Source organism: Erpetoichthys calabaricus, chromosome 5 (assembly GCF_900747795.2).
Source record: "Erpetoichthys calabaricus chromosome 5, fErpCal1.3, whole genome shotgun sequence".
Taxonomy (NCBI): domain Eukaryota; kingdom Metazoa; phylum Chordata; class Cladistia; order Polypteriformes; family Polypteridae; genus Erpetoichthys; species Erpetoichthys calabaricus.
The window spans coordinates 168,337,414-168,355,992 of record NC_041398.2 but is presented as its reverse complement, the minus strand read 5'-3'; the positions used below and the strand labels follow the sequence as shown (position 1 = coordinate 168,355,992).

At 36.2% G+C, this 18,579-nt stretch overlaps 1 protein-coding gene across 7 annotated transcripts in view; it reads left to right on the top strand.

The window, feature by feature from the left end:
• The window catches only part of fryl (furry homolog, like), a 621,684-nt gene that overhangs the window by 379,302 nt on the left and 223,803 nt on the right, over positions 1 to 18,579 (top strand). For all 7 annotated transcript variants that reach the window (XM_051927632.1, XM_051927631.1, XM_051927630.1 and 4 more), the window contains 5 exons: positions 1,630 to 1,716; positions 1,828 to 2,096; positions 3,500 to 3,695; positions 3,872 to 3,996; positions 4,499 to 4,556. In XM_051927632.1, coding sequence (XP_051783592.1) covers positions 1,630 to 1,716; positions 1,828 to 2,096; positions 3,500 to 3,695; positions 3,872 to 3,996; positions 4,499 to 4,556 — 735 coding nt within the window. The remainder of the gene's footprint in view (positions 1 to 1,629; positions 1,717 to 1,827; positions 2,097 to 3,499; positions 3,696 to 3,871; positions 3,997 to 4,498; positions 4,557 to 18,579) is intronic.

The window sequence follows — 18,579 nt, the reverse complement described above, 5'->3', positions numbered from 1 at the left end:
CCTCTCTCATTAAGTTGTAAACTGACTTAATCAGATGTAGTTCTAAACCAACTGAAAAAGATGCATTAAAGGTATAAATTACTGGTGCAGTACAAGAAGAATGTACAAGAAAGGATGCTTACAATATTAATTGCCCCTGTAGTTAAATTGTTTTAATAGTCCAATAAATTCAGTTCATCTTGGTTTGCTTAAGTAGAATTAAAACTTAATATAAGCTGTCTGTAATTTCGAAATACAGCAGTTTTACTCTCCAGGTCACACACTGGTATTGTAGAATATTTTTTGTCTAAATAGCTCCTACTTTTGTTGTTTTGTTATTTTACATAGCCCACAGAGCGAGATTCCCTCCATGTGGCAGCTTGGTGCATAATGGCGAAGTAGCTATAAAGTAGTTTCATTGTAAATATGAACTGAACATTTTCAAATGCAAAAATTATATTTTTGAAAGAGCCAATGCCACCTACACATTGATACGTTCACAGTGCCAATCAACACAGACCATTATACACTTTGTGTGGTGTGTCATATGCACCCACAATTAAAAAAAATAGCACAAACTGAATCAATTTTGTTAGGGGTATGATATAAAATAGCTGAGGAGAACATTTTTGAGATCGTAAGTGTAATTTGTAACTTTCACTGTTTTCCTCTAGCAGATATTCACTCAGTTCTGAGTTGTGACTTGTAGCAGTTTTAAAGCAAACTTATCTGTAGCACTTGTAGTGAAAGGCTATGAGAGATCCTAATTGTGACATTTTTGTAGTGATTTTTGGTTAGTTGTCTACAGAACAATGAAAGCAGTAACATAAAATAATGTCAATAACAGTGTTTAGAAACCTGGCCCTAAAGGGTGCTGCCGAGGAAGAAGTGAAGCCCACAGCTGCTCTTCTTTTAAAATAGCTTCCTTTCACAATTTTGCTTTTTGCTTTTTTCCCTTTCTTTAAATGACATGAGCATACTGTTTTGAAAAATGTGCAATTTCAAGACGTAGGTCAATACTTGATAACACTCTAGGCTTTAGAAATGAACATATTCAGTAAGTTTTAATGCTTTTGTTTTCACATTGGACCACAATGTCCTTTACTTCCATCATAAAGAGTAAAGTATTTTAAAAAAGCATGATTTCAGAACTCAGTTCCATGTGACAAATTAATATACCATGATTGTGAACAAATCACTTATGCTTGAATAATGCTGAACTTATCCTTTAAGAGAAAGTGTTTTATAATGTTACTAGAATAAATCTAACACGAAACAGGATCACACTTCATAAGCTTGAAGACGTCAGAAACAGAGAAACTGAAATGTACAATAAAATGAGATTAACATTGTCATGATTGCTTTGTTTCATGTCCATTGTGGTGGTATACAGAGACAAAATTATGAAAATTGTATCACTGTCCAAATACATATGGACCTAACTGTATATTGGAAATAGAACAATTTAAAATTACATTCAAATTAATACACATGATGGGTGATAGTGATAGATAAAACTTGTATTTTATTTTTATCATTGTTTGACTATCGTTGATGCATTAATTAAATTATTTTCTTCTTCAATATCATTAGCAACAGACCTAAGCAGATTTTAATGTTTGTTTTGCTTTTCTCTTCATCTTCTCCTAGGGTGATGAAGAGTTAGCAATTGATGTGATGGATAGAGTCAGTGCCTCTGTCCTGGAGAGCTTCATTCACCTTACAGGTGCAGATCAGGTAACTATAGTTAGAAAAATCAAATTAAAGATTTTTTACTTTAAAGTATTTCTAATTTTGTGTGATTCATAAAAATAAAGTTCATTATTAAATTTATGTTTCTTTCTCTAGACTAATCTTCTGTATTGTCCCAGTGGGATTGATTTGCAAACTTTGGCTGAATGGAGTTCGTCTCCTATTAGCCACCAATTTGATGTAGTCAGTCCCTCCCACATCTGGATTTTTGCACATGTAACTCAGGGCCAGGACCCCTGGGTAGTTAGCCTCTCCAGCTTTTTAAGACAGGAGAATCTGCCCAAGCACTGTTCTACTGCACTGAATTATGCCTGGATGTTTGCCTATACTCGGCTACAACTGCTGTCTCCACAAGTGGATATAAAGTAGGTGCTCTAAGTGTTATTTTTAAAGCTTGTAAATATTTTCACAAAATTTTGAGAAAATTTTGAGAAATCCTATATGTTGTTTAAATTTACTAAAAGATTGTTTATTAATTTTAATAAAGACAATTTTGAGCAGATATTTCAAAAACCTAAGGATACAAATCAGACCAAAGTATACTCCTGGAAATGATTGAAGAGCAGTAGAGTGAACTTGAAGTTATGCTTCACACAGTACAGAGCAGGATAATTCTAAAATTTACACACAATAACTAATTTAAAATATCTCATCACTAAGCAAATAAGAGTTAAAAAAGAAATTGTGGAAGAAAAGGTATCTTTAGAATGTGTACAAGCACAGGGTTTGTGAGTGCATAAAACCTACAAGAGATACAAAAAAACTGGTCAAAATATATTAACAACAATAAATAGAATATACAATAGTAAGGAAATACAGAAAAGGAAATATCATATGTGCACAATTCATATTTTAAATCTTCATATATGAAAAAGCTGGAAACCTTAACAGTAGCTGCAAGACACTTAAATGAAATGTTAAATAATTGGAGATAACAGAGAGAAATTGCTGATGACAGGAGTCCAGCAAACATCATCCCATTTAAATAATGATAATCCTAGCAACTGTTGGTCAGTTAGCTTTATGTATATTGCAATAAAATAGTAAAAGCAATATTAAATACAAGATTAAACAACATGTATAAAGTATGGATGCATTATAATCATTCATGTAATATTAATCTTAATTTTCTGAAAGGTTCTGATAGGGCGCCTTACAGGTGGTATATGTCATAGCTGCAAGAAGTGGAAATATAAGGCACATTGTGCAGATAGGTGAAAATTTACCCTATTCATTGAAGACAAATAGGGGTTCGAACAGCACTTTCTAAATTAATTGATGCTGAAAGTTGTGATGTGGAAGTTGCTCTTTAATGTATACTGATCTTAATTAAAATGTAACTAAAGATTGGTTTCATTTGTATGTAAAACTTAAATTGGTAAAACAGTGGGACACTCAAATGTCATTATAGATATACCTGAACAGAATTCAGATTTGTAGGTCATGTTTAATGTAAATACTGTAAATGTCAAGTTTTACATCTGTTAATGCATTAAGAGGTCTGAATGTGTACATTATGAAAAAAGAATAAACCAATCTGACTGGATTCACCACAGTCCCAAATCAGTGTACGGAAGCAATTAAGAAGACTGATAGCATTGTCTATAACCCAATAATCCTACGTCAAGTACAAATCAAGGGAAGCTATGGTTATGCTGTATGCTGTTATAAACTTGTGAGGCCCAGTCAGTAATATTGTGTGCAGCATAAGAAAAGATATGATATAGAATGTTTATAGCATTTATGTGTTTTACTCTTTATTTTGCAGTAGTCCAATAAATGCCAAGAAAGTGAACACAACCAGCAGCAGCGACTCTTACATAGGACTGTGGAGGAATTATTTAATTTTATGCTGCAGCGCAGCAACTTCTGCCCCTTCCTCCACCTCATCAGGGTCAGTGCGTTGCTCCCCTCCAGAGACGCTGGCGTCTACACCTGATAGCGGATACAGTATAGACTCTAAGGTAAATTAGCGTGCCTTGTTCAGTAATAGAAGCAACATTGCATGTACTACTTAACCTTTAGCTAGTATTGTTCTGTGAGATATTATCAGTCATTCTTCTCAATAATAATAACAATACATTGTTATTAATTATACTGTATGTTAGTTTTGTTTTGTAATTTATTATATTTGTTTTAGGTTATTGGTATACCGTCCCCGTCTTCATTGTTTAAACATGTAGTACCAATGATGCGCTCTGAGAGCATGGATATCACTGAATCTCTTGTCTTGGGGCTTGGCAGGACCAACCCTGTAGCATTTAGGTAAGAATTTTGAAATAAGTCTAAATTAGTGTGTTGTATAGAGAATAGATTCTGTGTTAGAGTATTTTGCCTTATTTTGCTTATACCTGTAATTAAATGTAAGCAGAAATGTGTAATAATGTAAAAGAGTATATTTCGTCGTTTACGTATTCAGCTTATAAATGTTAAAATGTGTGTAATTTTTAAATTATTAATAATAAGACAAGACAATAACACCACACTCATAAGCATTTAAGTCCTCATTCATGCATCATTGTTCAGATGCTATAAATTAATACAATAATGTTCATTTGTATAATTATGGCTAATTAGAGAAATTTCTAGACTTAATAATATTTGCAAAATAAGCAGTGAGCCTGTATTTGTGGGGATTGTCATGATTCTGTTTCACTTAGTAACTTCTGCCTGCCTAAAAATATCAGTTGCGAATTAATTACACATTTTAATGTGTTGCACACTTGTTTAAAGATGTTATTTTTTTATACGCTTGTTTTTCTTACAGAGAACTTCTAGAAGAATTGAACCCAATAATTAAAGAAGCACTTGAAAGGAGACCTGAAGTATGTGCTTCTGTTAATTGTATTTTGTAATTAGATGTTTTAAAATTAGAGGGAATTAAAAGTTACATTTTATTTGCTTAATTATCTGGCATCCCAGTCAAGAGGTGATTGGTGATTTGCAATCACAAGATCTTGGTCACAGTTCTTGATCTAAATCAAAAAAAAATGGAGGTGCTTATAGTGGGTCCATCAGCTAAAGCCCAAATTGGTCTTGGTCTTCTCGGCTCTTTCTCTGTCTTTTCCAAACCTCAAGTCCGCAATCTTGGTGTTACCTTTGATAGTAACCTCTCTTTTGAGAAACAAGTAAATTCTGTAGTCAAGAGTTGCTTTTTCCAACTTCATCTATTAGGTAAGATAATGCCTTTTTTTATCTTCTAGGGATCTTGAGATAGCTACTCATGCGTTTATTTTTTCTCGCCTTGATTACTGCAACTCGCTGTATTCTGGGATTTATAAATCCCTGATACACAGGTTACAGTTGGTCCAAAATGCTGCCGCTCGCTTTCTGGTTGGGGCAAGAAAGTATGACTCCGTTTCTCCAATATTAGCTTCTTTACACTGGCTGCCTGTCAGTTTTCGAATTGATTTTAAAATCTTGCTGCTAGTTTTTAAATCTTTACATGGGCTTGCTCCTCCCTATTTATCTGAACTGTGTGTTTTACATCAGCCATCTAGAGTGCTTAGATCTTCTGGTCAGCTGTCTCTGGTTGTCCCTCGTATCAAGTGTAAAACTAAGGGGGACAGGGCTTTTGCAGCTGCTGCGCCTCGCCTGTGGAACTCTTTACCTCATCATATAAAGGAGTCGTCTACAATTGAACTGTTCAAAACAAGACTAAAGACTCATTTATATTCACTTGCATTCCATGACCTTCAGTAATACTGATGGTTTCCTCTTTGTGATTATATAACATTACTTCTATTTTTTATGTATATAACATTACTTCTATTTATTATGTATTTATTTAATGTTCATATATTTTATTTCTATTTATGTTTTATGTTAATTTGTTTTGCTTTTCTTTTATTCTTTTATTGTAAAGCACTTTGGCGACAGCATTACTATGTTGTTTTAAATGTGCTATATAAATAAATTGACATTTACACTGACAATACAAAAATAGGCTCTAGCCCTTCACAACCTTGCACAGTAAAGGTTCTTAACAATTGATATATTTAATTTTAATTGAATGAACCCTGCTTTTTGGTTCCTTGTATTAATTCATATCTTTCCTATAATAGATGCCTTTTTGCCTTCTATTATTCTTTAGAATGAAAAATATGCTTTCGTATGCAATTAAATTTTTTAATAATTTTGAACATTTATTTTTACACTCTTTTGATTGAGATAGAATGTGAATAAGACAGCATACTGTTGTCATATCTTTTGGCACACAACTCTGTTTATGCTGTATATTCGTTTTCATTTACAAAATCAGCTATATACCTCTCAGTCATGTTAATTTGGCTTAAGAGGAACGTACAAAATTATGCGTACAGGTCCAAAGTAAATGGTATTAATTTATTTCTTTTTCCATAGTAAACTGGATCGCAGGGAATATTGCGTTGATGTGGTAATGAAAGTTATTCAGCTGGTCATTTTTTAATATGATGAATTTGTTGTCAACGTAATGTATCCAAACTTTCTATTTGTACTGAGTCAGAGCCACACTTCGAAATCACTGCATTACCAGTTCCGCTCCTGATAAAGGTGATCCCATTGGCATGCTTTCTTTTTGTCTGTAGTATTTCCCATTAAAATGAAAGTGAGTTTTCTGGCAAAGTGAAACAAGATGTATTATATTGTTCATGGCCAACTTCATTCGTGTCATTATGGCGGGGTCGTTATTTAGCTTTGTTTGTAGAGTTTGACCAAATGAATTGGAATCATGGTGTACAGTGACACTATATCAAACGAGACCATGATTTCATCCTCAGTGATGAGTACATTTTTCAGATGCTGTAATGCCATCTCGGCACTATTACCAGAATATTCTGAACCATATGTCAAATGTTTGAGCATATAAAAAAAAGTCCTTTAAATATGCTATATGTTGGACCACCTTTTAGGCTGAGAACTGGTCTGAATTTTAGAGGGGTTTTATGTATTGTTTGGAGGCCATAAAATTCGCGGCAGCTCGCATTATTGAATTTCATTCTGTAATATATCTTTTTAAGTTTAGATGGTTGTTATTCTGGAGCTTATCCAGAGTGGTGTTGACTTTGTTAAAGGTGGTTTTATTTGGGTCGCTGGTTTGCTGTTTGTATGTGGTGGTGTCAGAGAGCATTTCTTCTATTGCTGTGGTATAATGTTGTTTGTCTTACACAACTGTCGCATCTCCTTTGTCAGCTGGTGTGATACAATACAATACAATACAATACAGTTTATTTTTGTATAGCCCAAAATCACATAGGAAGTGCCTCTTGACAGCCCCCCAGCCTTGACTCTCTAAGAAGACAAGGAAATACTCCAAAAAAAAACCTTGTAGGGAAAACTGGAAGAAACCTTGGGAAAGGCAGTTCAAAGAGAGACCCCTTTCCAGGTAGGTTGGGCGTGCAATGGGTGTCAAAAGAAGGGGGTCAATACAATACAATACACAGAACAGAACAAATCCTCAATACAGTATAAAATAAATTTTTTAGAAGAAAAAAAATTAAAATTTTAGAAGTACAGAGCAGAATTTAACAGTAGATGATATCACATAATAAGATTTGGATATTTTTAGAGTCCTGGAGACCTCATCCATCAAGTTGCCTCCCCCATTTGGCCATAACAATGCTGTTATCCTTTTGTAGTGATCTTAACGCCTTCTGTTCTTTGAAAGAAATGTGTACCATTGGACGTCTTGCATGTAACCGGCTGGCCATAACATGCCTTATTTCTTGTGTGTTGTCTGCCAGTATCTTTTCGGTTTGTATGATGTATTCTATGGGGACTAAGGCCGGAGTTATACTTCACGCGACACGACGCATGCTGCAGCGGACGCTCCTGCTATGCAAGTGTTGAAATGTTTATACTTGCACGCGTACTTTACGAAAATCTGGAGGAATCCGCCAGGTGGCAGTGTGAGATATTATCACGGTGAGAACATGTTCGGCTTCTCTGTGTTGTGAATTGCCTAGAACACCCATTAAATTCCGATGACACCTTACCGCAATATCTCTGAAAAGGATGTTTATTGATTAAATCCAGGGATGTGTCCATTCCAGCAAGCATTGGGCGTGAGTGAGAAGCAATCCCTGGAAGATGCCTCCGCTCATCGCAAGGTGAATACAAGCACACACATACACTAGCATCATTTTAGCGGCACCAAATCCCCAAATCTGCATATCTTTGGAAGGAAACTGGAGCACACTGAGGAAACCCAGCAGGAAAACATGTAAACTCCGGGCAGGGAATATCAGCGACGTGACTCCCTGCAAGACAGCAGTGCTAACGCTCCGCCACTGTGTCACCCCATGTGTGTAATTATTAACAGTATTCATTATTTAAACAAAATTACCAATTTATCTGTATAATATACATACTTTAATGCTTTTCATCATGAAAGTGATATCAAGTATAAATCTAAGCATTCTAAATGTGCAGAGAGTTGGAATATCATACATTTAATGTGCTCAGTGTGGCGATCTATTGCTGGCGATTTGCTGCTGTCAGGAGCAGAGGAAGCCCTAGAAAAAAGATAGCACAGAAGACGGTATGTGAGAATTTTAAAACGTATCGTGTCATTACGATCGGGAATATGCGACGCTTGAATATAATAGCACCACGAATACATTTGTATGTCGCCATTTTGCTTCACGACATCGAACCATTTATCAAATATCGAAGCGCGCACACTGATCTCGTAGGATCCGCAAAGTGGCTTTCTGTCACATGTAGATAGTAAACAGAGACTCTGACGTCACATTCCAACTTTTAGCACACTGCGCCCCCCCGAGTTTTTGCTGGTACTGCAACTCTCGCACACGTCGCGTTAATTTCTGAGGACCTGCTCAGAGGATGCATCAAATGAATGCTCAGAATGCGTGGCGGCCATGATGCGGGCGCGTACGCGTTATGAGCGTGAAGTATAAATGAGCCCTAAGAAGTCTGTGTCGTCTTTATGATTGAACTTTAAACCTCTGGTGAGAACATTATGTTCTGTGGTGGACAGCTGTCTTCTGGAGAAGAAGTACTCCAGAAGAAGTAGTCTGGATTGTGGTTCATTAGTATTCATATTCTCGGTGAGTTTATTCCATTTTTACTCAGTTTGGATTTTTGGCTTTTGTAAAGCTGCGTCCTGGATATGCTTAGCTCATTTATCTGTGACCATCTGTCTACATGTTGCGAGAAATCTGGATCATTGCCTCGTTATTTCAGATGTGTACGTAATTAGTTTGCTGTGTATTTCGGTGATCAGTTCATATAGAACACATTTTGTGAATTGTCGAATGATGTATGCCATCTTCTGAGTGTTCGTTGGTGGTTTATAATGTAGGCATCTTGGAGTTGCATCATGCCTGATGCAACTATAGAGGAAGAACATGAAATATTAAATAAGACTTTATGACCAATACCCTCCTCCATTAATATTGGTATTACAGAATCTCCTAAAACAACTTTTAGCATTGTTTCACATGAAAGTGAACTGGTTTTTCATATATAATGTTTAACACTGTGAACAGCATAGGTTTATATGGACAAGATAGGCAGTAAAGAAGGTGTTCTGGGAGATGTTCAAAGCTAGCCTAGACATTTTATGGGTATTAGTGTGAATGCTAACTGATAGATCAGTTACAGTTGTATCTTCAAGCTCAATATTCAGCAGCAGCTTTAAAAATAGCATTTTAGAATCACAGTATTTCTTTTTTATATATATATATATATATATATATATATATATATATATATATATATATATATATATATATATATACTAGACATTAAGCCCGTTACAATAACGGGCGATAGAACAGTAGTCCATAAACATTAGTAGGAACAGTCTATATTAAATGGCAAGGGACCTTTTACCTCATTACATTTTTTCCGTAAAATGCCTGCAATTTTCTTTGACAGTAATACTGGCTTTGCTGTCCGTAATATGCATTTAATTTTCTGTCACAACAGTGGGCAATCAGCAGATTCTCCCCAGCAACTGATGTAATGTGCGTGAAAATAAATCTACTTGTACTTTACACTTTACCAGGCCAAGCTTCTTAATTGCAAATCTGACATCCTCAGAGTGAACACTTGCACAACAATGGGGAAGCTGGTCTCCACGTCTCAGTACCCGATTGGATTTTTCGTGTTTTCTGTTTTAGGTCTTACCACATTTACCGAAATCCGATTGGATCTGCTGCACGATATTTTATAGGTCCCGCCCTCTCTGTCTTGTGTGACGCGTAAGGTGGCCTTTGAAGCAGCGCACCGTGCCCCGCGCATACACACTTCACCAGAAGACACACACACACGGACACCTGGAAGCACACAGGGATTTTATTAAAGAGGATACAGTATATACATTCTTGCTAAATTCCTTAAAAAGTTGAGGCAGGCCATTGGCATTTGTTTAATAAAGTGGTTAAAAAACCACTGTTGTTGAGTTTGTATGTCACATTTATATGAATGACCTTTTTTTCATATTACTTTTCTGATTTTTTTTTTTACAGGCAAACAAGCTAATACCCTTTTGCAAAAAGAAAGAAGAAAATAATTAACCAATATCACTAAACCTTAATTAGTGTTACTATAGCCAAAATTAAAGTTATACTTTAATTATAAGCTTTAAAAACTATTGTTTCGTCAAAATGCTTAAGTCCTCAGAATTTACAAATGTTGAGATGTGAGTGCAAAAATGTTTAAATGTTTGCCAGTTTACACATAAATGCATGTTTTAATTGCAAAGACCATATAATCTGATTTGGGATTGGGAGATTTGACCTAAAAAATTATATTTTTAATCTTTTCATATAGGTGGATGATATGTAACATATATCTCATCTCCCTTAGTTTTTATGTTAATATAATCATCACTGCTGTAATATTTTGGCCACTTGCTCTTCAAAACCCTTTCGTGTATTCTCTGTGGTCCTGAGCATCATTTCTGGCAAGATCCATTTTGCACATGTCTTAACATTCTACAATAATTGATTATACTCTAGGACAGCTGTGCGCAACCTGCGGCCGTACGGCCGCATGCGGCCGTGGGCAAGGACTTTGGCGGCCGTGGACGTGTATATTAAAGTGTACGTAATGGCGGCCGTGCAGGTGTAGGGTCTCTGGACTCCAGCGAGTAAGGGGTCTCAATGCCGCGGAATCTTTGTCGGCCGGGTCGGTATGGTGACGCCGAAAGCCGATTTGGACTCTGGGGTCTCTAGACTCCTGCAAGTGTAGAATCTCAAACACCACAGAACCTTCCTTAGCCGGGTCGGTATGTTTGCAAGTCTGTCTGCAAACATGCAAGAGCAAGGAAGCCATTAATGGCGATGTTTTCCAAACTTCCTGAAACAATTGCTGTAAAGGTTTTTTGTCCTATATGACGTTTCGTAGACATTTTTTTACATATGTAGACCAGTAAATTGAATATTGTCAGATATATCATACTCTGTTTTAATGTGTAATCTGTAAATTTTTACATAAATCATAAAACATTATTAAGTTTACTTGAACTTACTGGAGGCCGTTATTAAAGTAAAAAGTCTGTAGTGCGGCCGTTATTAAAGTAAAAAGTCTGTAGTGCGGCCGTCAATAGCGGAAAGGTTGCGCATGCCTGCTCTAGGACAAGTATTTAATAAGTAATCCAGTAAGAACATATTTAACATAGAAAAATAAAATACATCTTTTAAACTGCTGTATCATGGTACATATATGTAACTAGCAAAATACCCGCGCTTCGCTGCGGAGAAGTAGTGTGTTAAAGAGGTTATGAAAAAGTAAAGGAAACATTTTAAAAATAACGTAACATGATTGTCAATGTAATTGTGTTGTCATTGTTATGAGTGTTGCTGTCATATATATATATATATATATATATATATATACATATATATATATATATATATATATATATATATATATACATATACATATACATATGTCATTTTTAAAATTTTCCTTTACTTTTTCATAACCTCTTTAACACAGTACTTCTCCGCTGCGAAGCGCGGGTATTTTGCTATATATATATATATATATAACAATGACAACACAATTACATATATATATATATATATATATATATATATATATATATATATCTAGACATACATACATAGATAGATTGACACATATATATATATATACATATCTACATATATATATATGTATATATATGTGTATATATATGTAGATGTGTATATATGTAGATATGTATATATGTAGATATGTAAATATTTATGTATATATATGTGTCTGTGTGTGTATATGTATATGTATATATGTATACGTGTATGTATATATATATATATATATATATATATATATATATATATATATATATATATATATATGTATATGTGTGTGTTTATGTATGTGTGTATATATATATGTTGATATGTTTATATATATATATATATATATATATATATATATATATGTATATATATGTGGATGTGTATATGTGTATATATATGTAGATATGTGTATATGTAGATATGTATATATATGTATATGTATATATATGTTTATGTGTGTGTGTATATTTTATATATATATATATATATATATATATATATATATGACAGCAACACTCATAACAATGACAACACAATTACATTGACAATCATGTTACGTTATTTTTAAAATGTTTCCTTTACTTTTTCATAACCTCTTTAACACACTACTTCTCCGCAGCGAAGCGTGGGTATTTTGCTAGTATATATATATAAAAGACAGCAACAGTTATAACAATGACAACACAATTACATTGACAATCATGTTACGTTATTTTTAAAATGTTTCCTTTTTTTTTCATAACCTCTTTAACACAGTACTTCTCCGCTGCGAAGCGCGGGTATTTTGCTAGTATATATATATATATATATATATATATATATATATATATATATATATATATATATATATATATATATATACATATACACACATACATGCAGTTTTAATAACACAGAAATCAATATAAACATTAACATCATTATCATATGAGAATATGAAGTAATATATAAGAAGCACATTTCATCCATCCATCCATCCATCCATTTTCCAACCCGCTGAATCCGAACACAGGGTCACGGGGGTCTGCTGGAGCCAATCCCAGCCAACACAGGGCACAAGGCAGGGAACAATCCCGGGCAGGGTGCCAACCCACCGCAGGCACATTTCATATAAATATAAATTATTAAACAGTAAAATCTTCTTCTGTAATTTGCTACCGTGGCAATTTGTGTGTCTGTCCAGGATTTTAAATGACCTGTAGCTCGCAAACCGTTTCACCTATACACTTGAAATGTGGTACACATATAGTACGTCACGTCTACTATCCGCTTTATGGGTGATGATTGTTTTACTCTTTTTATGTTTATTTTATTTTATTGTAGAATCAACTCCTATCTGCGCACAGCAGGGCAGCCGTGGGCGGATGCGTATGGTGTATTCACTCCATGTTATCGTGCATTGCGCTGTCAGTGGTATTTTGATAAAAGAATTTGAACAACATATAAGAAGCGTATAAATTATTAAACAGTAAAACATTAACATTTAAGAAGTAAAGTTACATTAAGTACTACTGCAGTGCCTTCGGGTATACCTCATTTTTTGTTTGCCCATTACATGCTTAAATGTATACATTTTTTGGTGCACCTACCTGAGAACACGCGACATATAACCGAGCGTGGGAGAAGCATGGATTTTAAACACGCGTTGAGTTCATCTGCTGGTCTCCCTCGTGGAATAACTGGTAATGTTTGACTAAAATCTACAGTGAGTAAAACGACATTACCTCCTATTTTTTTTTTTACGATCTCTGAGATCTTGGTTTTTTCGGTTCAAGGCTTCATAAGCTGTTTTATGTTGTATGGTGTACTTATCCCAAACCATCATCTTTGAATGTTGCAAGACTTTCGCCTTGTATGTAGATCGGGGTAATTACATTCATTGCATTCCTAGTCTGAATCACAATCTGATTGTATGGGTGGTTACCTGGCACTGTAGGGTTGCCACCCGTCCTTTAAAATACGGAATCGTGCCGCGTTTGAGAATTAAATTGCGCGTCCCGTTTTGAATCAATACTGGACGGGATTTATCCCGTATTTTTTTTATCATTTTTTTTTTTAAAGCAGCGTGTCATGCAAATCATCACACACGCATTTTATGAAGATGCCTCCTTTCCTACTTTTGATTGGGTAATACTTGATGTCATCGTTAGTTTGATTGGTCTTTTTAACTGTCCAGTGAGGAGGGCGTGTCTTTTAAGTACAGTCTGCAAAGTGTTGGCACTGAGATGTGGCGTCAGCGCCATAGTTGAAGCCCCTAACGTTGTGGTCAGCAAGTCGGCTAACATCCGCCATGTGCCGTCTTTCAGTTGCGAGAAGCAGATCATAGAATGGTTGAAACTGTTGCCCCTAATGTTGCGCCACGGCGTGTGGTTCGTTTATACCTCGTGTCTTCTCATTAAACTCTTATCTCGCGAATATGTTATTGCAATCCGCAGCGGGAGCGTTTCTATAAACTTAATTTAAACTTACGTTTTACACCGTGCTTTGTTTCCCTTATGAACATGCTTGTATGCTTAACTCGCTCCGTTCTCAATTGTTTAATTAATTTTTTGCTGTTCGCTGTTTGCGGCTCTTCCTCCATTTCCCCCTACTTCGTTCTTTTATCTCGCGAATATGTTATTGCAATCCTTAACGGGAGCGTTTCAATAAACTGATTGAAAATAGTTTTGCATTTACCTTTTTAGTAAAAGGCGAGCTTTTAAGCGTGAGAAATCACCCCGTAAATGCACACGTTTAATTGGACATGAGTTAATATGTATGGTTACACAGTATTAAAAGACAGTGAACAACGTCAGTTACCTTTGTTCCCGCGTTTGATAAAAGGTGAGCTTTTAAGCCTGAGAAATCACCCCGTAAATGCACACGTTTAATTGCACATGTGTTAATATGTATGCTTACACAGTATTAAAAGACAGTCAAAAATTAACGTCATTTACCTTTGTTCCCGCGTGTGACTCGTGCTGTAAATCTCTTCCTTGTTTTTAGTTCATGTGATTACGTAGGAGGCGTGATGACGCGATACGTGACTCCGCCTCCTCCATTACAGTGTATGGACAAAAAATATGTTCCAGTTATGACCATTACGCTTTGAATTTCGAAATGAAACCTGCCTAACTTTTGTAAGTAAGCTGTAAGGAATGAGCCTGCCAAATTTCAGCCTTCCACCTACACGGGAAGTTGGAGAATTAGTGATGAGTGAGTCAGTGAGTGAGTCAGTCAGTCAGTCAGTGAGGGCTTTGCCTTTTATTATTATAGATGAACTGTATTTAGTTAAAAAAACAATCCTTGGAGAAAATGCATGCAGTCCTAGCAAAGGCTTTATGCCACTCACCAGAGATAAACATATTCATACTAAACTATGGCTTACCCAAAGCTTCATGTCAGTTCTAAAATCGCTCATTTAACATTTCAAGTTGGTATAAGTAACTGCAGGTCTTATAGCAGGAGTCATAAGCTTTTTGTTATGCAATATGTGGTTTTGAAATTAAATTAATCATTCAATTAATGAAATGTTCACGTCCACCATTGGCAAGGTAAAATGTTTATCCAAAGCAGATCAGCTTTGTCTAGTTTTTAAGGTTAGAATGTTTAACTTTGTTATTAAAAATGCCATCATACAAAGTTTTTGGGCTTCTGTTATTTTCGAAATTAGATCTTTTAAGGCCCTTACCAGTAATTTAATTCATATAACCTTTGGAGAAATGCAATGTTTGTAGAAGCACATTTCAGTTTTTATCCTCTATTAACTGTTTAAATAATTACACTGAGGTATAACTTGTATTATGCAGTGCGCCCTCTATTAACTGTTTAAATAATTACACTGAGGTATAAATGGTATTATGCAGTGCACAATACTACAAGCTGCGCATTACCCTGTCTCACTATTTAACTAACTTTAAGCCTTACCCTGTTTTGTTGGGTTATTTTAACTGGGTTTTTTTTTTTGAGTAAAACAGCATGATTAAAATCAAATGCATTTTTTCTATCAAAATAGCAATCAGTGTTTTTATTTTCAGTATCTTGGGACAAATATTAGTATGTCCAAATAATATAGTGATTTATAGATCCATTGACTTGGATCTTGAGCTTGAGCTTTTATTTTGTTGTCAGTCAGCCTTTTTCTGCCTTTTTCTCTCTCATCCTCACCGAGAGAGAGAGAGAGAATTGTTTGTACAAATCATCTACTGGCTAATTACAGGATCATAAAGTTGACAGAACGACAGGCTTGTTCTCCTGTACCAGTGCTTAGGTAGTTATACTAAGCCTGTCAATAAATTCTGGCCTCGAGCAGTGCTTCTAGATTAAAATTTCTTCCTTTTTAGTCATTCTGGTGTGTGTTCAGGCCATAGTGTATATATGTGTGCGTGTGTGTGTGTGTGTGTATGTATATATTTATTTGTCTGTTTATGTATTTATTTTTTAAAGAGTGTCTGTAAAAAGCAAAATTTGACATTTTGGATAAATAAACCTCCACCTAACTCATGTGGTTTTAAAGGGCAAATGATGCTTCATTTTTTAACAAAGGGGGAAATTTGCAATCATGTTAAGGGTTTAGATTAACCCCACATTTTACTTTTAATTTTATGTTAGCATAGACATGAAATGCAGACAATAGCATTTAAAAAACAAACTATCTAGAGCAGGCATGTCAAACACGCGGCCCGCAACAGAAATCTGTTCAGCCCGCATGACAGATCCTAGTTAGCACTGAACTTGTACAAAATGATTACTATCGTTTGTGATTGAATCATTCTGCATCTTTGGCGTTACTTATTGACTTTTTTTTACTTCTGCCTTCTGACAAAAGCATGTTTTCTCATGGCATTACGGTACCAGAAACGTCATCTGCTAGTATAGCCACAAGCCTTGACCAAAGTTAATGAGCCGCAGCATCACAACTGAAGTGCTAGGCTGCAGCAGGGGCGGCATTAGGCATGTGCAAACTGTGTACCTGCACAGTGCCGCCAAATCCCAGGGGCCACCACGCCAATATATATTGAATATAAAACAGAAAGAGAAAATAACGACACAACTGACGGCAATGTGGCCGAAAAACATTGTGTTTCTTGTTAATTAGTACGCTTTATTTACAAATGTCGCTAGAGTCGGAGCAGTAATCTATATGTAGTATTATAACGTTATGCCGTAATGAGAATATCATGGGCCGCCACTTGGTTTTCAAGTTACGGACACGCGTATATAGAAGCGTGTCATGAGCACGAGGCAGCTATGCAGTGTCCGCAACGGATGTGGCCATCCGCCGTGCATAAGATACCGTATTGACTTTGCCAGGCGAAGGGGCCACCGATTCTTTCTCTGCCTAGGGCCGCCACAAGCCTAGAGCCGCCCCTGCTAAGGCTACACTACTGACTGGGCTGCTGAGACTGGCCACTGGGCAGAACTGACCATCACGAGTAGTAATAGCCCGCATATTTTCACGTTTTTTTGCTCTAGTTTCATGTAAATTTGTGCTAGTATTGTAACGAACAGTTAGTGCAGACTACAGCTGAAGATCTGAAGTGGACGCGAGAAGTTGGTGAGTTGTTTATTAACATATTTTTGTGATTTTGAGTTTGTAAAATTATTGTAGGTCTGGTGGCTTTTTGCATATCGGCTTATTTTACAATATAAACTTTGAAGTAAACTTAGTAAAGTAAAATTTGATTTTTGGAGGATTTGTTTTCCAACTTGAATTTCTGAGCAATGAATTCAGTGAGCATTTTCATGATGTCAGTTCACACAAACAGGGCATTGCGTTACAACGTTGAGAATGCGCCTGAGAATAAGTTGGCATCGAGAGTACTGTCAATGTTCAGAAGTACTTACCTTTGTGAGCAATTGTTTTCGTTAATGAAAGCTACCAAAACCCCACATCGCTCAAGACTTACCGTTGAGCACCTTTCATCCCTCATAAAAGTTGCAGCTGCACAAGATTTCAAGCCTGACATTGACGAGCTGGTTACTAACAAGAGATGTCAAGTGTGAGGACAAAAGAAATAAATCTCACACTCTAAGGCTTCTATATAAGCAATGAATATAATATAACCAGCAAGCCCCCAATTCTCGAAAGAATCGCAAATCCAACAATGGCATTCACTTTCTGTTCCCTCTGATACTTGGAGGGATGAAATATCATGGACGGTGGGTGCGTCCTGGGACAGTTCATTTAATTAAATAAACATATTTGTACTAAAGCAGTTTCTGTTTGGAGCTGTGACTCAGTTGTAGGCGCCTTTGTTTATTGTTTTCAGCCATGCAGTCGCGTGTTTATTTTTCTATGGCTGTGTCGTCAGCGAGAAGTCGTTTGCTGACGCCGGTGGATTTGCATGCTGAAGTGGCCATGGCTGCGGATCCAGGTATGGAGGGCTACATTACTAAACGAACGTGGTATATGCGGTGGTGTGGGCGGTCGCGCTCGGGCGGCTGTACAACCTGGCGTGCACGCTGCACCTCAGGTTTAGTGTACAGGTTGTGGCCATGGTAAAGTTTTCATTTAATTCCTTTCGCAAGCGCGTTGTAGGCGCGTGCGTTATCACAGCATGGACCTTTGGTTTGAGCCCGTGAATCCTTTCGTTTTTGAGCCGTGACTCTCGGTTTGAGCCACACGCGTTGTCACAGCATGGACCTTTGTGGATTTGGGGATTCCGTACATCCGGGGATGCCGTACATCCAGTGAGCCATATTTTTGAGCCGTGACTCCTTTCGCAAGCGCGTTGTAGGTGCGCGCGTTGTCACAGTTGGTGTGTGCCGTGACTCCTTTCGCAAGCGCGTTGTAGGCGCGCACGTTGTCACAGCATGGTCACAGCATGGA